This window comes from Apodemus sylvaticus, chromosome 13 (assembly GCF_947179515.1).
Source record: "Apodemus sylvaticus chromosome 13, mApoSyl1.1, whole genome shotgun sequence".
Lineage (NCBI taxonomy): Eukaryota > Metazoa > Chordata > Mammalia > Rodentia > Muridae > Apodemus > Apodemus sylvaticus.
In genome coordinates, this window is record NC_067484.1 from 6533605 (window position 1) to 6559201 (window position 25597).

Here is a 25597-nt window from a genome sequence, read left to right on the forward strand (position 1 = left end):
TCTTCTTTGAAGGTCTGATAGAGTTCTGCACTGAAACCACCTGGTCCTGTGCTTTTTTTGGTTGGAAGCCTATCTATGACCCCTTCTATTTGTTTAGGGGTTATGGGTCTGTTTAGATGGTCTATTTGATCCTGGTTTAATTTTGGTAATTGGTATCTGTCTAAGAAAATGTCCATTTCCTCCAGATTCTACAGCTGTGTTGAGTACAGGTTTTTGTAGTAGGATCTGATGATTTTTTGAATTTCCTCGGTTTCTGTTGTGATATCTCCGTTTCCATTCCTAATTTTGTTAATTTGGATACTTTCTCTGTGCCCTTTGGTTAGTCTCGCTAAGTGTTTATCTATCTTATTGATTTTTTCAAAGAACCAGCTTTTGGTCTTGTTGATTCTTTGTATGGTTCTCTTGGTTTCTACTTGATTGATTTCAGCCCTGAGTTTGATGATTTCCTGTCTTCTCCTCCTCCTGGGTGAATTAGCTTCTTCTTCTTCTAGGGTTTTCAGCTGTTCCTTTAATCTTCTAGTGTAAGCTCTCTCGAATTTCTTTTTGAAGGCACTCAAAGCTATGAGTTTTTCTCTTAGCACTGCTTTCAATGTGTCCCATAGATTTGTGTATGTTGTGCCTTCATTTTCATTAAATTCTAAGAAATCTTTGATTTCTTTCTTTATTTCTTCCTTGACCAAGCTATCATTGAGTAGAGTATTATTCAGTTTCCATGTGTATGTGGGCTTTCTCTTGTTTATACTGTTACTAAAGACCACTTTTACTCCATAGTGATCTGATAGGAGGCATGGGATTATTTCAATCTTCTTATATTTGTTGAGGTCTGTCTTGTGACCAACTATATGATCTATTTTGGAGAAGGTACCATGAGGTGCTGAGAAAAAGGTATATTCTTTTGCTTTGAGATAAAAAGTTCTATATATATATATATATCTGTTAACTCCAATTGGTTCAAAGCTTAAATTAGTTTCATTGTCTTCCTGTTTAGTTTCTGTTTTCCTGATCGGTCCATTGGTGAAAGTGGAGTGTTGAAGTCACCCACAATTATTGTGTTAGGTGCAATGTGTACTTTGAGCTTTAGTAAAGTTTCTTTTATGAATGAGGGCACCCTTGTATTTGGGGCATAGATGTTCAGGATTGAGAGTTCTTCTTGTTGGATTTTTCCTTTGACCAGCAAGTAGTGACCTTCCCTGTCTCTTTTGATGACTTTAGGTTGAAAGTCAATTTTATCTGAAATTAGAATGGCAACTCCGGTTTGTTTCCTGGGACCATTTGCTTGTAGAATTGTCTTCCAGCCTTTTACTCTAAGGTAGTTTTTGTCTTTGACATTGAGGTGTGTTTCCTGTAAGCAGCAAAATGTAGGGTACTGTTTACGTAACCAGTCTGTTACTATGTCTTTTTATTGGGGAATTGAGTCCATTGATGTTAAGAGATATCAATGAGTAGTGGTTATTGCTTCCTAACATTTTTGATTTTAATTTTATATGTGTGTGGTTATCCTCTTTGGGTTTGATGAAAGAAGCTTAATATCCTGCTCTTGCCAGGGTATAGTTTCCCTCATTGTACTGGTGCTTTCCCCCTATTAACCTTTGTAGGGCTGGGTTTGTAGAAAGATATTGTGTAAATTTGGTTTTGTCGTGGAATATCTCGGTTTCTCCATCTATAGTAATTGAGAGTTTCGCTGGGTATAGTAGTCTTGGCTGGCATTTGTGTTCTCTTAGAGTCTGCATGAGCTCCGCCCAGGATCTTCTAGCTTTCATAGTCTCTGGTGAGAAATCTGGTGTAATTCTGATAGGTCTTCCTTTATATGTTACTTGCCCTTTTACTCTTACTGCCCTAAGTATTCTTTCTTTGTTTAGTACAATTGGGGTTTTGATTATTATGTGATGGGAGGTATTTCTGCTCTGGTCCAGTCTGTTTGGAGTTCTGTAGGCTTCTTGTATATTCATGGACATCTCTCTCTTTAGGTTAGGGAATTTTTCTTCCATAATTTTGTTGAAGATATTTACTGGCCCTTTAAGTTGTAAATCTTCACTCTCATCAATACCTATGATCCTTAGATTTGGCTTTCTCATTGTGTCCTGGATTTCCTGGATATTTTGGGTTACAAGCTTTTTGCATTTTGCATTTTCTTTAACTGTTGCGTTTCCTCCTTATTGGCTTCTGTATTCTCCTGAATTTCTTTCAATGATTTTTGTGTTTCCCTTGTAAGGGCTTCTAATTTTTGATCCATTTTCTCCAGAATTTCTTTAAGTATGTCCTTCATGTGTTCCTGTACTAGCATCATGACCAGTGATTTTAAATCCAAATCTTGTTTTTCTGGTGTGTTGGGGTGTCCAGGACTTGCTAATGTTGGAGAATTGGGTTCAGATGCTGCCATAATGCCTTGATTTCTGTTAGTAACGTTCCAACGTTTGCCTTTAGCCATCTGGTTCTCCCAGGAGTTAGATGGTCTTATTGTCACTGGCTGGAGCTTCAACCTACTGTGGATCTTTAAGGTTATTTCTGCAACACTGGATGACTGGGTTTCTTCTGGCACAGATTATTGATATTCTGGCTTCCTCTTTTGTGCCTTTGGAGCCCTTCTCAATCTTGCCTCAAGCAATGCTATACTTAGCTTGTCAAGGTCAACCAGGTGTTCTCTGTCTGCTCTATTATGGAGGGAAGAAGTTGTGGTGGGTCACTCCCTCTGTTGATTCTCACATAGGACACAGGTCCTACGATGGACTGGCTTGCAGATGAACCGCCTATGTGCTCAGTTCCTGAGTGCAGGCAGACCCCTGGCGGTTTGCACCACCAGAAATCTAAGGCTCAGGGTGTTACGGTACCTAGTGATCCCTCTGTGTCCCTGCAGACAGCAAATATGGCTGCGGGGCTTCTCTCCTTCCACAGCTTCCCGAGCCCAGCTGGCTGGCAGACAAAAGCCGCCTAGGTGCTCAGTTCCTGAGTGCAGGCAGACCCCTGGCGGTTTGCACCACCAGAAATCTAAGACTCAGGGTGTTAAGGTACCTAGTGATCCCTCTGTGTCCCTGCAGACAGCAAATATCCAAAGCTTTCTTAATACAACTTGTGCTGTGCTATTTTCTAGACAAGTGATCAGTATCTCATGATCAGTCCTCTTATCTTTACAATACAGTTAGATCATAAACCAAAGCTTGTTGTGTGTTGGACAGTTGTCCTGGTGTCTTAGTCAGGGTTTTTATCCTGCACAAAACATCATAACTAAGAAGCAAGTTGGGGAGGAAAGGGTTTATTCAGCTTATATTTCCATATTGCTCTTCATCACTAAAGGAAATCAAGACTGGAACTCAAGCAGGTCAGGAAGCAGGAGCTGATGCAGAGGCTATGGAGGGATGTTTCTTACTGGCTTGATCCCCTGGGCTTGCTCAGCTTGCTTTCTTATAGAACCCAAGACTACTAGCCCCAAGATGGCACCACCCACAATGGGCCCTTCCAGCTTCATCACCAACTGAGAAAATGCTCTACAGCTAAATCTCATGGAGGCACTTCCCCAATTGAAGCTCCTTTCTCTGTGATAACTCCAGCCTGTGTCAAGTTGAAACAAAACCAGACACTACAATTAGGTTTGCCTAATTGTGAAGTATTTCTTAATAGGGGACATTTTCAGTCCTGAAAACTCTGCATATTAAGACATTGTATTTGCTAAAAAATATCATTTCCACATTTATACCAAATGTACAAATGAGCAATGCTTTTCTTGCTAAATATTAAATTTCACCTAACAGATGTCAATATTAAGAATAAATATTGGCTCCTTTCATTCTGAGCAGCACTCTGTACTTCTGCTGGTCCTGTTCACTCACTACTACCATTCTTCTCATCTCTACATGGAACAGCACAAACCTGATGCAGAGGAATTGCTTCCAAGGGCATCAGACTCACAGGTGACTGGGTGCCAAAAGTAAAGTCTAAAATTACTTTGGCTTCTGTCCAACTCAGCACATCTGACACTGCAGCATTATTCTAAATGGGAAGACATAGGGCTCTGGGCCACTGTTATAAACCTTGGTCAGTTTTCAAAGCATTTTCATTTGAAGTAACAACCAAAACAGCCCAGTGAGAAGATAGAAAGAGTGAGCACACTTTCTTTTGTGCTTTTCACCTATATTATGCAGTCAAACTCACAAATCTTTTTATAACATTTAACCAAGAGAGGCTATGTACTCTCTGGTTCAATTTAGTTGTTCATGTAAAAGTAATGCATTTTTATGAAGTAAAACCTATCATGTCAACATCTATGATGCTCCAAATATGCCTTCTGATACTCACTGTTCCAGCTCTGCTACCTGTCCTCGTGATATCACTCCTGTGATATAGAATTTTCTGTAATACTAACACTTGCAGGTCTTTTCCTAACTTGGCATTTTCTGCTCAGGAAAAAACTTAAGGAAGCTTAACACTGCCATAATGGGGAAAAAGGTAAGATTTCCCTGTGTTCCAATGTACTTGTGCAGACACCTATTGAATATGGACTGTTCAGACATATTAGTGCAATGAAACACAAAAAATGAAAAGCACAAAACCCTCCCATTATGATTACCATAGATATACAGAAAGGGATAACAACCACAAGAAGAATTAAAATACAAAGCAAGATACAAGGGATGGCAGAAGAAGAGGAAAAGATTATTCCAAATTGTGACATCATGTCTGAAGGAACATCAAAAGAGAACAGACCTCTGGCATGAATAAAGATAAGTGTCTTGCATGCTGAATGAAGCACAAAGACTGAGGTCAAATTAGAAAAGTTGTATTTTAGTAGCAAAATCCTTCACTTTTGAGAAGTGAGTTGGATATGTTAAAAATATAATAGCTCTAGTTTTAGCAAAACTAATCAGGATTGAGAGAGTAGTAACATGAAAAATATAAACGAAGATTATGCTGAGGTCAGGAAACAAGGCACCTTTCGATGACTTGCTTAAGTTGTAAGATTATTCTGGTGTCTTTGGGAAGATAATACAAGCATCAATGAGGAGAATTGCATCACCAATTCTACCTCAAACACCACCCCTGCATTCCTGGGATGAAGCCTACTTGATTATGGTGAATGATCCTTTGGTTGTGGTCTTGGATCCAGTTGGCAAGAATTTATTGAGTATTTTTGCATCAATTTTCATAAAGGAAATTGGTCTGAAGTTCTCTTTCTTTGTTGGATCTTTGTGTAGTTTTGGTATCAGTGTAATAGTGGCTTCATAAAATGAGTTGGGTAGGGTTCCTTCTGTTTCTATTTTGTGGAATAGTTTAAAGAATATTGGTGTTAGGTCTTTGACGGTCTGATACAATTCTGCACTAAAACTTAAAAAGATTTTCAATGACCACTTCTATTTCTTTAAGGGTTATGGGACTGTTTAGATAAACAAGATCTATTAGATCCTGATTTAATTTTGGTATTTGTTATCTGCCAGGGAAATTGTCCATTTCCTCCAGATTTTCCATTGTGTTGAGTATAGGTTTTTGTAGTAGGATCTGATGATTATTTAATTTCCTCACTTTCTGTTGTTATATCTCCCTTTTCATTTCTAATTTTGTTATTTTGGATACTGTCTCTGTGCCCTCTGATTTGTCTGGCTAAGGGTTTATCAATCTTGCTGATTTTCTCAAAAAAAAAAACAACTCCTGGTTTTGTTGATTCTTTGTTTGGTTCTCTTTGTTTCTACTTGATTGATTTCAACCCTGAATTTGATGATTTCCTGTCTTCTACTCCTCCTGAGTGGATTAGCTTCTTTTTGTTCCAGGGCTTTTAGGTGTGCCATTAAACTTCTAGTGTATGCTCTCTCCAGTTTCTTTTTGGAGGCACTCGGGGCTATGAGTTTTCCTCTTAGTACTGTTTTCATTGTGTCCCATAAATTTGGATATGCTGTGCCTTCATTATCATTAAATTCTAAAAAGTCTTTGAATTCTTTCTTTATTTCTTCCTTGACCAAGTTATCATTGAGTAGAGTATTGTTCAGCTTCCAAAGTGAAAGATCTGTATGACAATAACTTCAGGTCTCTGATGAAGGAAATTGAAGAAGACCTTAGAAAATGGAAAAATCTTTCATGCTCATGGATTGGCAGGATTAATATAGTAAAAATAGCCATCTTGCCATAAGAAATATACAGATTCAAGGCTATAACGATCAAAATGCCAACTCAGTTCTTTATAGAGTTAGGAAGAGCAATTCTCAAATTCATCTGGACTAACAAAAGACCCAGGATAGCTAAAATTACTCTCAACAATAAAAGAACTTCTGGGGGAATCGGTACCACTGACCTCAAGCAATGCTACAGAGCAATAGTGTTAAAAACTGCATGGTATTGGTACATTGACAGGCAAGTAGATGAATGGAATAGAATTGAAGACCCTGAAATGAACCTACACATTTATGGTCACTTGATCTTTGACAAAGGAGCTGGAAACATCCAGTGGAAAAAAGATAGCCTTTTCAACAAGTGATGCTGGTTCAACTGGAGGTGAGCATGCAGAAGAATGCAAATAAATCCATTCTTATCTCCTTGTACTAAGCTCAAGTCCAAGTGGATCAAGGACCTCCACATATAACCAGACACACTGAAACTAATAGAAAAGAAACTGGGGAAGACCTTTGAGAACATGGGTACAGGGGGAAAGTTCCTGAATAGAACCAACAGCTTATGCTATTCTAAGATTCTAAGATCAAGAATTGACAAATGGGACCTCAGAAAATTATAGTTTCTGTAAGGCAAAATACACTGTCAATGGGACAAAACAGCAAGCAACAACTTGGGAAAAGATCTTCACCAACCCTACATCTGACAGAGGGCTAATATCCAATATATACAAAGAACACAAGAAGTTAGACTCCAGAGAGCCAAATAACCCTATTAAAAATGGGGTACAGAGCTAAACAAAGAATTTTTACCTGAAGAATTTTGAATGGCTGAGAAGCACTTAAGAAATGTTCAACATCTTTAGTCATTAGGGAAATGAAAATCAAAACAACCCTGAGATTTCACCTCACACCAGTCAGAAAGGCTAAAGTTAAAAACTCAGGAGACAGTAAGTGTTGGTGAGGATGTGGAGAAAGAGGAACACTCCTCCACTGCTGGTGGGATTACAAGCTGGTACAACCACTCTGGAAATCAGTCTGGCAGTTCCTCAGAAAATTGGACATGACATTTCTGGAGGACCCAACTATACCACTCATGGGCATATATCTAGGGGTTTCCCCGGCATACAATAAGGACACATGCTTTACTGTGTTCATAGCAGCCTTATTTATAATAGCCAGAAGCTGGAAAGAACCCAGATGTCCCTCAATGGAAGAATGGATACAGAAAATGTGGTATATTTACACAATGGAATACTACTCAGCAATTAAAAACAATGAATTCATGAAATTGTTAGGCAAATGGTTGGAACTGAAAAATACCATCCTAAGTGAGGTAACCCATACACAAAAGAACACACATGGAATGCAGTCATTGATAAGTGGATATTAGCCCAGAAGCTCTGAATACCCAAGACACAATTAACATATCATATCATTCCCAAGAAGAAGGAAGAAGAGGGCCCTGGTCCTGGAAAGGGACCATTGTTGATGCAACAATGTAGGGGATTACCAAGACAGGGAAGTGGGAGCAGTTGATTGGAGAATGGGTGGAGGGACGAGGACTTATAGGACTTATGGGGAGGGGGAAACCAGGAAAGGGGAAATCATTTGGAATGTAAACAAAAAAATTAGAAAATAAAAGTTTTTAAATTTTTTTAAAGAAGAAAAATGTTATTAACATCAGGTGGCACTAAAAGAATTTGGAGGTCATGGATAATACATGGAGACAGGACATATAAACCTGCTTGAAAACCATAATAATAAGCCATAGTTGTGTGTGTGTGTGTGTGTGTGTGTTGTTAATATTCTCATCAGAGAAAGAAAGAAATTTTATTTATTCATTTGTCAAAAAATAATACATGCCTGTGCCTTTCCAGGCATGCAAAATTCTAATGTTCAAAAAGTTGTCTCTTTCTCCCTTGAGCATGTAACAGTCCAACTGGTACATAATATAAGAAGTTTTCTAATAAAATTGAAGTCCAAGGACTCAACCACCAACCACAGTATACATAGATGTGTCCATGGCTCCAGCTACATATGTAGCAGAGGATTGCCTTATCTGGCATCAATGGGAGGGGAGGCGCTTGGTCCTGTGGAGGCTTGTTGCCCCAGCACAGGGGGGATACTAGAGGGGTGAGGTGGGGGTTGGTAGGTGGGTTGAATAGCATCCTCTTAGAGGCAAAAGAGGAGAAAGGCAGTATCGAGGTGGTGAGGCTGAGAAGGGGGACAATATTTGAAATAAATAAATAACAAATTAATTTTAAAAAGTATAAGATACACTACACAGATCAGTAGTGCTCATTTAAAAGCTAGAAGGGAAAGAAAAGGCCTGAAACCTCTCTCTCAGGCCACACCTTCATGTTCTACTGAATTACATCATTTAGCATCTCTAGGTGGCTTGTTTCAGGAAATAACAAACCATCTCAGACTGTGTTGTTATTCTGGTAATATGTAAGCTTCCTTTCCTCTTATTCATTGCATTGCAATAATTTTTTTGACATATTTTATTAGATATTTCTTTTACATTTACATTTTAAATGTTATCCCATTTCCTCATTACCCGTCTGAAAACCCCTGATCCCATTACCCCTTTTGCTGCTTACCACCCCCCCTCCCACTTTCCTGATCTGGCATTCCCCTACAGTGGGGCATTGAGTGAAGGTCCTCTCCTCTCATTGATTTCTGAAAAGGCCATCCTCTGCTACTTATGTAGCTCGAACATGGGTCCCTCCATGTGTACTCTTTGGTTGTTGGCTTAATCCCTGGGATGTCTTGGGGTACTGGTTGGTACATATTATTTTTCCTCCTATGGGGTTGCATGCCTCTTCAGTCCCTTGGGTCATTTCTCTAGCTCCTCCATTGGGGACCTTAGGCGCAGGCCATTGGTTGGCTGTGAGCCATTGGTATTTTGATCCCTTTTCTAAGAAGGACCAAGTATCCATACTTTGGTCTTCCTTCTTCTTGAGCTTCATGTGGTCTATGAGCTATATCTATGGGCATTCCAAGCTTTTGGGCTAATATCCACTTATCAGTGAGTGTATGCTGTGTATGTTCTTTTGTGATTGGGTTACCTCACTCAGGATGATATTTTCTAGTTCCATCCATTTGCCTAAGAATTTCATGAATTCATTGTTTTTAATAGCTGAGTAGTACTCCATCATGTAAATGTACCACATTTTCTGTATCCTCTGTTGAGGGACATCTGGATTCTTTCCAGCTTCTGGAATCATAAATAAGGCTGCTATGAACATAGCATTGCAATATTTTTAAAAAGAAAATGACTGAATAAAAGATCTCTTCATCTCTTCTCCCTGCTTTTTCATCCTTCTATGTTTCCATTTCCAGCCACTCTCCCACACCCACACACTCACAAAACTTCTCCACTGACAGCTATTCCCATGGAGGAGGCAGAAGGGAAGATGGATTTAGAACAGAGAAGTTTGCATGAATTTAAGGGCACACTGTCAACTCTTAAGTGAATGACTCCAGCTTTGGTCAATAATAGTTGCTTCCCATCTTTTTTTTTTTTTTTTTTTTTTTTTTTGGCCCTTTCTTAAAAGTAGCAATTACCTAAAAACATACTTGTACACTCATACATGAATCACAAGTAACTTCATAAGTTGTTGGGTTATTCACAGAAAATCTTAAATATCAGAATCATTCAAGATAAATTAGACTCAGTATAAGTTTCTTTACTCACCTGCTATATAAAATGATAATGATGATAATTAGGATGACAAGTATCAGTGAAGCTAAGCCTCCAAAGATAGGAAGGATAAAATGTTTATTCATTCCACCTAGAAGAAAAAAGATATAGTATGAATTATTAATTTAATAAATTCTCACCAATGAAAGATGGGGAAATGAAGAAAGTATCAATTAATCATGGCAGGATAACAATCAAACTCAAAGAATCTAAATATAATTGGATTGGTTAACAGGGGAAAGTAGTTTTCCTTGAAAGCCTCCTAATTCTTATGACTATCACAGATTTGCAGTGATTCCTTGATTGGAATTCAAGTTGTATTCAATATCAAGAACAAGAATATGGGGCTGAAAAGATGGTTTAGTGGTTACTTTTCTTAGACAGATCCCCAGAATACATACACTGGCTCACAATTGCCTGTAAATGCAACTCCTGAGGACCTGACACTATGGCTTCCAAAGGCACTTCCACTCACACCCACATACACTATACAGATAAAAGTAATAAAAATACATCTTAAAAAAAATAATGTTAATAGCACCTGCCATACAACCACAAGGACCTGGCTTCGATCCACATAAAAAATGTCTACTGTGGTGTAACACTCTATAATCAAGGTCAGAAGTAAGCAGGTCCCTGGGCTGAGTTGGCAAGCCCCAAGCCAGGGAGAGGCCCAATTTCCAAAAGCAAGATGAATACCTCCTGAGGAACAGCATTTAAGGCACCTCCACAGGTGGAATTTATCCATGTTTACTGATTTTCAGTGGTTGAATTTAAAGAATAAAATGTACAGAACTCCATTTTAAAGTAGACTCAGAATTGTTGAGTTATAATACCATGCATCCTATTAGGTCACCATGGCCTAAATGGTTTTCAATAACTACAAAAAGCTACAGGAAGCTTAGATATACATGAAAACTGAACATCTTGTTACTCAATGATAATTTGGTCAGGGAAGAAATTAAAGACTTTGTGGAATTTAATGAAAATATTGATACATCATAAACTTAGGGGTCACAATGAAAGCAGTGCTAAGAGGAAAGTTCATAGCACTTAGTGCCCAGGTACAGAAACTGGAGAGATCTTACACTAACAACAGCACACCTGAGAGCTCTAAAACAAAAAGAAGCAAACTCACCCAAGAGGAGAAGGCAGGAAATACTCAAACTCAGGGTAGAAATCAACCAAATAGAAACAAAGAAAACAATACAAAGAATCAACAAAATCAGAAGCTAGTTCTTTGAGAGGATCAATAAAATAGATAACTCCCTAGCCAAACTAACTAAAAGGGCAAGAGGCAGTATCCAAATTAACAAAATCAGAAATGAAAAGGGAGACATGACAGCAGAAACAGAGAAAATTCAAGAAATCATGAGATCCTACATTAAAAGCTGTCTTAGTTAGGGTTTTACTGCTGTGAACACACACCATGATCAAAGCAAGTTTTATAAAAGACAACACTTAATTGGGGCTGACTTACAGGCTCAGAGGTTCAGTCCATTGTCATCAAGGCAGAAACATGGCAGCATCCAGATAGATATATGGTGCAGGAGGAACTGAGAGTTCTACATCTTCATCTGAAGGCTCCTAGTGGAAGATTGACTTCCAGGCAACTAGGGTTAGGGTCTTAAGCCCACACCCACAGTGACATACCTACTCCACCAAGGCCACACCTCCTAATAGGGTAACTCCCTGGGCCAATCATATATAAGCCATCACATTCCACTCCCTGACCCCCATAGGTTTGTTCAAGCATGAGTCTATGAGGGCCATACTTAAACATAGCATAATGCAAAATACATTTAGTCCAACTTCAAAATTTCCCAGTCTTTAGCTGTGTCAACAGAGGTAAAAGTCCAAAGTTCAAGGTCTCTTTTGAGATTCATCCAATTACTTAACTGTAATACCCCAAGCAAGCGAGGAAACCAGCTGGGCAAAGTCCAAACTCTGCAACTCAATGTCTGATAGCTAAGCAGTCTTCAGATTTTCAACTACTTTTTTCATCTTTGTTGACTGTAACAAGAATTTTTCTCCTGGCCTGGTTCTACTCCCTGTTAGCAGCTTTCCTTGGCAGGCATCCTGTGGCTCTGGCATCTTTAACATCCTGGGATACCCAAGTCAACTTCAGCTTCATAACTTCTTGTTCCAATGTATGAAATCCACACATGTTCTTAGTTGCATCTCCAAATGTCACTTCTGCTCTGCCCTCTGCAGCACGCTAAGTTCAGGTTGTTCCACTCCACTGCCACTGCTGTTTTGGTGATCATCCCATGGTACTGGCATCTCCAATATGCTAGGGTCTTCCACTGCAACTATGCTTCACCAAAGCATCTCATAGGCTCTCTTCTTGGTACCAAGACTCAACTCCTTTGCATGACCCCTTCAGTCCTGAGCTGTCAATTACAACTGAGGGTGCACTTTCACCAATGGCCTCTCACAGTGCCAAACCTGAGCTCTTCTTCATGATGCCTTCAGGCTTTCAAAACCAGTACCACCTGGATGATTCTTAAACATTACTAAGTACAGCTGCAGCATGAGGTAGAACCTTGGCTATCTCTGGAACACAGCTTCTTTGTGCTCTCAGAAAACACTTCCCAGAAGATTTCACCTAAGTGAAGCTGGTCTTTTCTTAATCACCACCAATTTTTTAGCTCCAGCTAACCAGCATCATTTGTCCCAGTAGTCTCCTTCTCTTGAATATAAAGCCAGAGACACATGGCTAAAGCTGCTGAGTTCTGATGCTTGCAAGAGCTGGCACATTGGCCTCCTTGTTCTATTACATAATCACTAGCTTCTTTTTTCCCAGCTCCTTCACTGCCCATCCTGGATCTTGCTCTATATACTGTCTTTGAACTCAGACATCTGCATGCCTGCCTCCTAAGCACTGGGATTAAAGGTGTGATCCATCAAGCCTGGATTTAAGCTTTTCTTCACATAGAATTTGCTGTGTTCTAGGCTGGCCTTGAACTCAGAAATCTGCCTATCTTTGCCTCCTGGGATTACAGGAGGCTTGTAGAACTTTGCCTGGCCGTAAATTTAGCTGGGTGAAATCTTGCCCCAAGGTCACCACTTCCTTAATTCAATTTAATATCCTTGAATTTAGCTCCATTTCACTGCCTGGAGTCACTTTAATACTGAAACTATATATTTTGTTTCTTTCTCAGCTTGCTATGTATGTTCAAAATTCTCTTCATCAGACTTAACCAGAGAACAAAGTCTTTGTTGAACTTTTTTGAGACTTCCTTTGCAGCTGCAATTAATACAAATCTCTTTATCTTAGCCCCAGTCAGTCTCTTCAGACAATGACAAAAAAGCAGCCATGTTCTTTACCAAAACATCACAAAAACAGTCTCTTGGCCACATATTAAAGATCTTCTCCACTGAAACCTCTTGGGCCATCAGGCCTACACAGTTCAAATGACCCTCAGCACCACTGTCTTCCATAGTCCTACTAGACTGGCCCACAAAGCTCCACTTAAAGCATTTCATGGCATTCCAAATCTAAAGACCCCAAATCCACATCCTCCCAAACACACACACACACACAAAAATCTCTTAAAGAAATACAGTAGGGTCTGCCAGCCCGCCGGGAGTGGGGCCTGTGCCCTGCCCAGAGAGCTGCAAAAGGAGAGAAGCCCCGCGGCCATACTCACTGCCTGCAGGGACAGAAAAGGGTCACTAGGTACTGTATCACCCTGAGCTTTAGATCTCTGGTGGTGCAAACCGCCAGGGGGTCTACCTGCACTCAGAAACTGAGAACATAGGAGGTTTGTCTGCCAGCCTGCAGGGAGTGGGGCCTGTGTCCTGCCCAGAGAGCAGCAGAGGAAGAGATTCCCTGTGGCCATATTTGCTGCCTCCCAGAACAGAAAAGTGTCACTAGGCACTGTGTCACCCTGAGCTTTATATCTCTGGGGGTGCAAATCTCCAGGGCTCTGCATGCACTCAGGAACTGAGCACATAGGCGGTTCATCTGCAAGCCAGTCTGTCGAGAGACCTGTGTCCTAGGTGAGAATCAACAGAGGGAGTGACCCCCACCACACCATCTGCACTCCATAATGGAGCAGACAGAGAACACCTTGTTGACCTTGACAACCTAAGTATAACATTGCTTGAGGCAAGACTGAACAGGGCTCTGAAGGCACAAAAGAGGAAGGCAGCATAACAATAATCTGGGCCAGAGGAAACCCAGTCATCCAGTGTTGCAGAAATAACCTTAAAGATCCATAGTAGGTTGAAGCACCAGCCAGTGACAATAAGACCATCTAACACCTGGGAGAACTAGATGGCTAAAGGCAAAAGCAGGAACATTACTAACAGAAACCAAGGCATTATGGCAGCATCTGAACCCAATTCTCCAACAATAGAAACTCCTGAATACCCCAACAAACCAGAAAAACAAGATTTGGATTTAAAATCACTGGTCATGATGCTGGTTCAGGAACACATGAAGGACATACTTAAAGAAATTCAGGAGAAAATGGATCAAAAATTAGAAACCCTTACAAGGGAAACACAAAAATCATTGAAAGAAATTCAGGAGAATACAAAAGCCAATAAGGAGGAAACACAAAAATCACTTAAAGAAATACAGGAGAACTTTGATCAACAGGCAGAAGTCATGAAAGAGGAAACATAAAAATCTCTTAAAGAATTAGAGGAAAACACAAACAAGCAAATTAGGGAACTGAGCAAAAACTTCCAGGATCTAAAAACAGAAGTAGAAACAACCAAGAAAGCACAAAGGGAGACAACTTTGGAGATAGAAAACCTTGGGAAGAAATCAGGGACCATAGATGCAAATATCAACAACAGAATACAAGAGATAGAAGAAAGAATCTCAGATGCTGAAGATACCATAGAAACCATGGAATCAACAGTTAAAGAAAATGCAAAATGCAAAAAGCTTGTAACCCAAAACATCCAAGAAATCCAGGACACAATGAGAAAGCCAAATTTAAGGATTATAGGCATTGATGAGAGTGAAGATTTGCAACTTAAAGGGCCAGCAAATATCTTCAACAAAATTATGGAAGAAAACTTCCCTAACCTAAAGAGAGAGATGCCCATGAATATACAAGAAGCCTACAGAACTCCAAACAGACTGGACCAGAACAGAAATACCTCCCGTCACATAATAATCAAAACCCCAAATGTACTAAACAAAGAAAGAATACTTAGGGCAGTAAGAGAAAAAGGGCAAGTAACATATAAAGGAAGACCTATCAGAATTACACCAGATTTCTCACCAGAGACCATGAAAGCTAGAAGATCCTGGGCAGAGCTCATGCAGACTCTAAGAGTACACAAATGCCAGCCGAGACTACTATACCCAGCGAAACTCTCAATTACTATAGATGGAGAAACCAAGATATTCAATGACAAAACCAAATTTACACAATATCTTTCCACAAACCCAGCCCTACAAAGGATAATAGGGGGAAAACACCATTACAACTAGGGAAACTATACCCTGGCAAGAGCAGCATATTAAGCTTCTTTCATCAAACCCAAAGAAGATGACCACACACGTATAAAACTAAAATAAAAAATGATAAGAAGAAATAACCACTACTCCTTAATATCTCTTAACCTCAATGGACTCAATTCCCCAATAAAAAGGCATAGACTAACAGACTGGTTACGTAAACAGGACCCTACATTTTGCTGCATATAGGAAACACACCTCAGTGTCAAAGACAAACACTACCTTAGAGTAAAAGCCTGCAAGACAATTTTACAAGCAAATGGTCTCAGGAAACAAGCTGAATAGCCATTCTAATATCAGATAAAATTGATTTCCAATGTAAATTCATCAAAAGACACATGGAAGGACACCTCTAACTAGTCAAAGGAAAAATCCACCAAGAACAACTCTCAATTCTGAACATCTATGCTCCAAATGAAAGGGCACCCTCATTCATAAAAGAAACTTTAATAAAGCCAAAAGCACACATTGCACCTAACACAATAATTGTGGGTGACTTTAACACTCCACTCTCCTTAATGGACTGATCAGGAAAACAGAAACTAAACAAGGATACAGTGAAACTAATTAAAGCTTTGGACCAATTGGATTTAGCAGATATATATATAGAACATTTCATCCTAAAGCAAAAGAATACCATTTTCTCAGCACCTCATGGTACCTTCTCCAAAACTGACCATATCACAAGACAGACCTCAACAGGTATAAGAGAATTGAACTAATCCCATGCCTTCTATCAGATCACTATGGAGTAAACATGGTCTTCAATAGCAACAAAAATAACAGAAAGCCCACAGACACATGGAAGCTGAACAGTACTCTATTCAATGATACTTGGTCAAAGAAGAAATAAAGAGAGAAATCAAAGACTTTTTAGAATTTAATGAAAATGAGGACACAGCATACCCAAACTATGGAAGACAATGAAAGCAGTGGAAAGAGGAAAAATCATAACCCTGAATGCCTCAAAAAAGAAGCTGGAGAGAGCATATACAAACGGCTGAACAGCAAACATGAAAGTTTTATAACAGAAAGAAGCTAATACACCCAAGAGGAGTAGAAAGCAGGAAATCATCAAATTCTGGGCTGAAATTAACCAAGTAGATACAAAAAGAACTATACAAAAAGTCAACAAAACCAGGAGCTGGTTCTTTGAGAAAATCAACAAGATAGATAAACCTTTAGCCAGACTAACCAGAGGGCTCAGAGACAGTATCCAAATTAACAAAATCAGAAATGAAAAGAGAGATATAACAACAGAAAGCAAGGAAATTCAAAAAAATCATCAGATCCTACTACAAAAGCCTATACTCAACACAACTGGAAAATCTGAATGAAATGGACAATTTTCTGGACAGATACCAAATACCAAAGTTAAATCAGGATCAAATAGACCATCTAAACAGTTCCATAACACCTAAAGAAATAGAAGCAGTCATTGAAAGTCTCCCAACCAAAAAAAGCACAGGACCAGATGGTTTTAGTACAGAATTCTATCAGACCTTCAAAGAAGACCTAATACTAATATTCTTCAAATTATTCCACAAAATAGAAGCAGACAGAACACTACCCAACTCATTCTATGAAGTCACAATAATGCTGATACCAAAAGTACACAAAGATCCAACAAAGAAAGAGAACTTCAGACCAATTTCCCTTATGAATATCAATGCAAAAATGCTCAATAAAATTCTTGCCAACTGAATCCAAGAGCACATCAAAATGATCATTAATCATTTTCAAGTAGTCTTCATCTCAGGAATGCAAGGATGGTTCAATATATGGAAATCCATCAATGTATTCCACTACATAAACAAACTCAAAGGAAAAAAAAACACATGGTCATTTCCTTATATGCTGAAAAAGCAGATGACATAATTTACAATCCTTTCATGTTAAAAGTCTCGGAAAGGTCAGGAATTCAAGGCTCACACCTAAACATAATAAAAGTAATACACAGAAAACCAGTAGCCAACATCAAACTAGATAGAGAGAAACTTGAAGCAATCTTGCTAAAATCAGGGACAAGACAAAATGCCCTGTCTCTCCATATTTATTCCATACAGTACTACAAGTTCTAGCTAGAGCAATTACACAACAAAAGGAGGTCAAAAAGATACAAATTGGAAAGGAAGAAGTCAAGGTATCACTATTTGCAGATGATATGACAGTATACATAAGCAGTCCAAAAAATGCCACCAGAGAATTCCTACATCTGATAAACAACTTCAGCAATGTTGCAGATATAAAATTAACTCAAACAAATCAGTAGCCTTCCAATACTCAAATAATAAGCAGGCTGAGAAAGAAATTAGGGAAACAACACCCTTCACAATAGTCACAAACAAGATAAAGTATCTTGGTGTGACTCTAACCAAACAAGTCAAAGATCTGTATGACAAGAACTTCAAGTCTCTGAAAAAAGAAATAAGATCTCAGAAGATGGAAAGACCTCCAATGCTCATGGATTAGCAGGATTAATAGAATAAAATGCCTCTCTTGCCAAAAGCAATCTACAGATTCAATGCAATCCTCATGAAAATCCCAGCACAATTCTTCATAGATTTACAAAGAGCAGTTCTCAAATTCACCTGGAATAACAAAAACCCAGAAAAGCTAAAACTATTCTCAACCATAAAGGAAGTTCTGGTGAAATGAGTATCCCAGAACTCAAGCAGTACTACAAAGCAATAATGTTAAAAACTGCATGGTAGTGGTACAGTGACAGGCAGGTAGATCAATGGAATAGAATTGCAGACCCAGAAATGAACCCGCACACCTTTGGACACTTGATCTTTGACAAAGGGGCTACAACCATCCAGTGGGAAAAAAGATACCCTTTTCAACAAATGGTGCTGGTTCAACTGGTGGTTGGCATGCAGAAGAATGCAAACCGATCCATTTTTAGTTCCTTGTACAACCCAAAGCTTGGAATACCCAAGACACAATTCACACACCAAATGATGCCCAGGAAGGAAGAACAATGTATGGATACTCTGGTCCTTCTTAGTAGGGGAAACAAAATTGGCACAAAAGGAGATAAAAAGGCAAAATGTGAAGCAGAGTCTGAGAGAAGGACCCTCCAGAGACTACCTCACCTAGTGAACTATCACATATACAGTTACAAAATCCAGGCACTATTATAGATGTTCACATGTGCTTGCTGTCAGCAACTGGATATAGCTGTTACCCGGAAGGCAACATGACAAATACAGAGGGGGACACTCTCAGTCAGCTATTGAAATGAGCACAGGGTCCCCAGTGAGGGAATTAGAGAAAGGTTCCAAGAAGGTGAAGGGGTTTGCAGTACGATAAGAGGAACAACAATATGAGCCACCCAGTACTTCCAGAGATCCCTGGGACAAAACCATCAATCAGAGAGTGCACATGGGGATACCCATGGCTCTAGATACATAGACAGCAGATGAAGGCCTTGTTGGACATCAAAGGGAGGAGATAGCCTTGGTCTTGGAAAGGCTAGATGCCTCAGTGTGGGGGCATACTGGGACAGGGAAATGGGAGAGGTTTGATTAGGAAACAGGGGGAGGAGAAATGGGTTATGAGAATTTGGGGAGGGGGAACCAGGAAAGGGGACAACATTCGAAATGTAAATGAAGAATATATCAAATAAAAACAAAAAAGAAAAGAAAACAGTAATTCACCATGATCAAGTTAGACTTCATCCCAGGGTTTCAGGGATGGTTCAATATACAGAAATCCATCAATGTAATCCATTACATAAGCAAATTCAAAGAAAAAATCCACATGGTCATTTAATTAGATGCTAATAAAGCTTTCAACAAAACTCAGCATCCCTTCATGATAAAAGTCTTGGAGAGAAAAGGAATTCAAGACCCACCCCTAAACATAGTGAAAGCAACATACCATAAACCGGCAGCCAAAATCAAACTAAATGGAGAGAAACTTGAAGCAATCCCACTAAAATCAGGAACCAGACAAGGCTGCCCACTCTCTTCCTATCTATTCAATATAGTCCTCAAAGTCCAAGCCAGAGCAATTAGACAACAAAAGGAGGTCAAAGGGATACAAATTGGGAAGTAAGAAGTCAATTTATCACTATTTGCAGATGATATGATCATATACTTAAGCAACCCCCAAATTTCCACCAGAGAACTCCTAAAGCTGATAAGCAGCTACAGCAAAGGTACTGGATATAAAATGAACTGAAACAAATCAGTAGCCTTCCTCTGCTCAAAGGATAAACAAGCTGAGAAAAAATAGGGAAATGACACCTTTCACACTAGTCAAAAATAATATTACATACCTTGGTTTGACTCTTACAAAGCAAGTGAAAGATCTGCATGACAGGAACTTCAAGCCTCTGAAGAAAGAAATCATAGAAGATCTCAGAAGATGGAAAGATCTCCCATGCTCATGGATTGGAAGGATTAATATAGTAAAAATGGCCCTCTTGCCAAAAGCAATTTACAGATTCAATGCAATCCCCATCAAAATTCCAAATCAATTCTATATAGAGCTAGAAAGAGCAATCTTCAAATTCATTTGGAATAACAAAAAGCCCAGGATAGCAAAATGTATTCTCCAAAACAGAAGATCTCCAGGGGGGATCACCATCCCTAACCTCAAACTCTACAACAGAATAATAGTGATAAAAAAGAAAAACTGTTTGGTGTTGGTATGGAGACAGGCAGGAAGATCAATGGAATAGAATTGAAGACCCTGATATGAACCCACATACGGCCACTTGATATTTGACAAAGGAGCTTAAAACATCCAGTGGAAAAAACGACAGCATTTTCCACAAATGGTGCTGGGTCAACTGGCAGTCAACATGTAGAAGGATGCATATTGATCCATTATTATCTTCTTGTACAAAGCTGAGGTACAGGTGGATCAAGGACCAGACAAGGCTGCCCACTCTCTCTATTCTATTCAATATAGTCCTCAAAGTCCAAGCCAGAGCAATTGGACAACAGAAGGAGGTCAAAGGATACAAATTGGAAAGGAAGACGTCAACGTATCATGATTTGCAGATACACTGAAGCTTATAGAGGAAAAAGTGGGGAAGAACATTGAACACATAGGCACAGGGTAAAATTTTCTGAATAGAATACCAATGGCTTATGCTCTAAGAACAATAATCAACAAACGGGACCTCATAAAACTGCAAAGCTTCTGTAAGACAAAGACAGTCAATAGGACAAAATGGCAACCACCAGATTGGGAAAATCTTTACCAATCTTACATCCAATAGAGGGCTAATATCCAATGTATAAAAAGAACTCAAGAAGTTAGACTCCAGAGTGTCAAATAGCCTTATTTAAAAAAAAAAATACAGGTTACACAGCTAAACAGGGAATTTTCAACTGGGGAAACTTGAATAGCTCTGAAACACCTAAAGAAATGTTCAGCATCCTTAGTTATCAGGGAAATGGAAATCAAAACAACACTGAGATTTCACCTGACACCAGTCAGTATGGCTAAGATGAAAAACTCAGGGAACACCAGATGCTGAGAGGTTATGGGGAAAGAGGAAAACTTCTCCGTTGCTGGTGTGGTTGCAAGCTGGTAAAACGACTCTGGAAATCAGTTTGGTGCTTCCTCAGAAAATTGAACATAGTATTATCTAAGGACCAGCTATACCACTCCTGGGCATATACTCAGAAGATACTCCAAAATGTAATAAGGGCACATGCTCCATTATTTATAATAGCCAGAAGCTAGAAAGAACCCAGTATTAATATAGTAAAAAATTAAAATCTTGAAAACACCCTAACAATAAATTCAGAGCTTTATATTGCTATTTGGCCCTAAACTCACAGGCTTAACCATCTCAGATCTGTTATAATAACAGCAAAGAATGACTGGGTATAAGCCCTGTGCTTTTAAATATTTAGTATCAATATAAGAAATGTATACAAATGAAAACCTTGACTACGAATCAAAATGAATTCTGTACCAAATAAGAACTTATTACTTGAACTTAGTAACAATTAAAAGGATTTTTACCAAATGAAATTATGTCTATATAGTAAATTCTATTTCCTCCCTGTTTCAAATCTGACCATTTCTACATTCCCTAGAAAGACAACTTAATAATAATAACCCTCGCCAGGGAAGAGGGTTGATGATTCTTCATGTCTTCTTCAAGCTGAATATGGGCATTGAAATATTATGAATTTGGGTGGGGAAGGGTAGGACCAATCAGTCTCTGATGACTGTGTCTTGACGGGATCTAGCTGAAGTCCAGGACCTCAGGAGTTCAAGCAGGTCAATTCAGCATGTTTGATGAGAAGACTCAACCTGGCTATATTTTCTGTAATATATAAATCTCAAAACAATATTTTAGTATCACAAAGATAGATTTTTTTTGCTTGATATTCTGGAATATAGTCCTCTGGAAGTATCCCACTATTATTTCTGATGCAAATAGTTCTGGAAGATGTCCAGAGCCTAATCACCCTTTCTAAAAACACAAAGACAAAACCTTTTTCTCAAATCAGCATATCCTTAAGCCAGTAACCAGAAAAAAACTTCATTTTGACCTCTCTCCCAGAGGAATAATATTACCACAAAACTCAACATCACACCCATTATGAAAATCAAAACAATCTAAAACAAATGACTCAAAGGGAGGACCTTAGATGAAATGCCTGACAGTAGGGAAAAAAATTATAGAGCTCACCTCCAGTAGCAAGAGAGGGCATCAAATGATGGAGAGGGGGGATATCCCATAGTCACTACTCAGACCCATAATTGTTCCTGCCTGAAAGAGTTACAAAGATTGAAATGGAGTGGAGCCTGAGGGAAAAAAAAGATCCAGCAACAGGACCAAAGTGGAATACAGCTTAAGGGGAGGTCCCAAGACCTGACAGTATTACTGAGGCTATGGCGCACTCACAAAAAGGGACCTGGCATGAGTGCACTCTGGAAGACACATCAAGCAGCTGAAAGAATCAGATGCAGATATTTGCACCCAACTAATGGACAGATGCAGCTGACACCTGTTGTTGAATTAGAGAGGACTGAAAGAAGCTTAGGAGAAGGTCAATCCTGTAGGAGGACTAGCAGTCTCAATTAAACTGGACTCCGAGATCTCAAACACTGGACCACCAAAGAGGCATCAGACACCAGCTGATATGAAGCACCCAACACACATACTGTAGAGGACTGCAGGGTCTGTGTTCATTCAGATAGAACCCTCAAGAGACTGGAGGCCCCAAGGAGTTTGGAAGTCAGGTGGTATGAGGCAAGGGGACATCCATGTGGAGATGGGGTAGGGAGCAGGTATAGGATGTGGAACAGATGGAGGGTGGATGAGGGTGAGGGGGAATAAAATATGGAATGTAAAAAAGTAATTTAATTAATTAATTTAAAAATCACATTTTTGTCACATTCAAATATGTGACTTTGGACTTTTCATTAAAGCTCTTAATTATAAATCCTACTTTTAAATGCTACAGTCTGAACTATGTTTCTATGATCAACCTCTTCCAATAAGTCTAACCATTAGAGTCAGGTCCATCTTTTCATTGTCAAGATGCAAACAATCTCACAGTGTGCTGGGTAATTGGTAAAAATAGGGAAACAGATAAACTCATTTTTTATATCTGATTTAATGGAACTTATGTTAGTTCAAATAGCCCTCCATGTTATAAAGTCAGCTTGAAACAAACATTTTCCTTCCAGAAATGAGAATAGACAAGTAAAGCTTCAGTCATGCATGGACCAGTACAGCTTTGAACTCCTGCTGTTCTCCCTACCTGCCCAACTTCTTTATGAAGCTGTTATGGGAATGGCCAGAGTACTGCAAGCATTTACCTCCCTGAAACCCGTGAGCATGGAAAACAGAAAGCACACAGGATACTTTGAGGAGTTAATCAATAGTTCATAACATTCACTTTTCCCCTTAAGTTCTGCTAATAGATCTGTGGTTGAATAATGCCAGCCCTCAAGCCCTTCTTCTAAAGAAAGAATTGTTTTCTGTTCTCAGTGGTCCCTTCTCTGATGGCTTCTATTTTTAATGTATACCAATGCTGTACTGATTCATAAGAGGACAAAACTGTCTTGAACTATGAAGCCATTATTTTTTACTCCTATCACAAAGAATAAGTGCAGTTAAAACAATTTAAATCAAGTGAAGTGAAATTTATAAATGAATAATTTTTCTCTAGGCCCGCAATCCTCCAGGGCAAGTTTTTGTCAATGCCAAGTATTTATGACCGAGTTACAAACTTTTGAAGAAGACTCATGATAGAAGTGCCATTAGATCTTTCTTGCCAAGCTAGGCAAGAAGCAGATCTATCAGCACTACCCACTGTTTGTCCTCATTAGAGACAGGAGTTGGGAATTGTCATGGTTTGTACATGCTTGGCCCAGGGAGTGGCACTATTAGAATGTGTGGCCCTGTTGGAGTAGGTATAGCCTTATTGGAGTAGGTGTATCACTGTGTATGTGGTCTTTAAGACCCTCATCCTAGCTGCCTGGATGCCAGTACTCTGCTACTAGCAGTCAGATCAAGATGTAGAACTCTCAGCTCCTCCTGCACCATGCTGGCCTGGATGCTGCCATGTTCCCCCCTCGATGATAATGAACTGAACCTCTGAACCTGTAAGCCAGTCCCAATTAACTGTTGTCCTTATAAGAGTTGCATTAGTCCCTGGGGTCTGTTCACAGCAGTAAAACCCTAACTAAGATAGGGGTGAAGGCACAAATGATGTAGAACCTAGATAATGAGCCAAGTACAATAAGCCATGCTTTTGATTCAAGCACTCAGGAGGAGTTAGAAGCAGTATTACAAAGAGTTTAAGTGCAGTTTGGGCTATATAGCAAACTCCTGGGCTACATGAAAGCCAACAACTAACTAACCTAACTTTCTAGATCAGAATATGTGAAGAAGTGAGTGTCAGGTAAATGTATCTTTTCATGGCACATTAAAAAGATAAGCACATAAGAGGAAAACTCATAGCCTTGAGTGCCTCCAAAAAGAAATTGAAGAGAGCATACATTAGAAGATTAACGGAACAACTGAAAGCCCTGGAACGGGAAGAAGCTAATTCACACAGGAGAAGAAGAAGACAGGAAATCATCAAACTCAGGACTGAAATCAATCAAGTAGAAACCAAGAGAACCATACAAAGAATCAACAAAACCAAAAGCTGGTACTTTGAAAAAATCAACTAAATAGATAAACCCTTAGCCAGACTAACCAAAGGGCACAGAGAAAGTACCCAAATTAACAAAACAAGAAATGAAAACAGAGATATTACAACAGAAACCGAGGAAATTCAAAAAAAATCATCAGAACCTACTACAAAAACCTGTACTCAACACAACTGGAGAATCTGAAGGAAATGGACATTTTCTTAGATAGATACCAATTACCAAAATTAAACCAGGATCAAATAGACCATCTAAACAGACCCATAACCCCTAAAGAAATAGAAGGGGTCATAGATAGGCTTCCGACCAAAAAAGCACAGGACCAGATGGTTTCAGTGCAGAATTCTATCAGACCTTCAAAGAAGACTTAACATGAATACTCTTCAAACTTTTCCACCAAATAGAAACAGAAGGAACACTATCCAACTCCTTCTTTGAAACCACTATTACACTGATACCAAAACCACACAAAGATCCAACTAAGAAAGAGAATTTCAGGCCAATTTCCCTTATGAATATCGATGCAAAAATACTGAATAAAATTCTTGCCAACCGAATCCAAGAACACATCAAAACGATCATCCAACATGATCAAGTAGGCTTCATTCCAGGGGTGCAGGGATTGTTCAATATAAGGAAATCCATAAATGCTATGCACTACATAAACAAACTCAAAGAAAAAACCACATGATCAATTCATTAGATGCTGAAAAAGCGGTTGACAAAATTCAGCCTCCTTTCATGCTAAAAGTCTTGGAAAGGACAGGAATTTAAGGCCCATATCTAAATATAGTAAAAGCAATATACAGCAAACCGGTAGCCAACATCAAACTAAATGGAGAGAAACTTGAAGCAATCCCACTAAAATCGGGGACTATACAAGGCTTCCCCCTCTCTTCATATCTTTTCAATATAGTTTTTGAAGTCCTAGCTAGAGCAATTAGACAACATAAGGAAGTCAAAGGGATACAAATTGGAAAGGAAGAAGTCAAACATCACTATTTGCAGATGATATGATAGTATGCTTAAGTGACCCTAAAAACTCTACTTGAGAACTACAGCTGATAAACAACTTCAGCAAAGTGGCTGGCTACAAAATCAACACAAGCAAATCAGTAGCCTTTATATATTCAAAGGATAAGCAGACTGAGAAAGAAATTAGGGAAATGA

The 25597-nt window shown here is 39.1% G+C and overlaps 1 protein-coding gene across 8 annotated transcripts in view; it reads right to left on the bottom strand.

Annotated features, from left to right (window-relative positions):
- Cd226 (CD226 molecule) overlaps positions 1-25597 on the bottom strand; it is a 131101-nt gene that overhangs the window by 7838 nt on the left and 97666 nt on the right. For all 8 annotated transcript variants that reach the window (XM_052155246.1, XM_052155247.1, XM_052155253.1 and 5 more), the window contains one exon: positions 9793-9889. In XM_052155246.1, coding sequence (XP_052011206.1) covers positions 9793-9889 — 97 coding nt within the window. The remainder of the gene's footprint in view (positions 1-9792; positions 9890-25597) is intronic.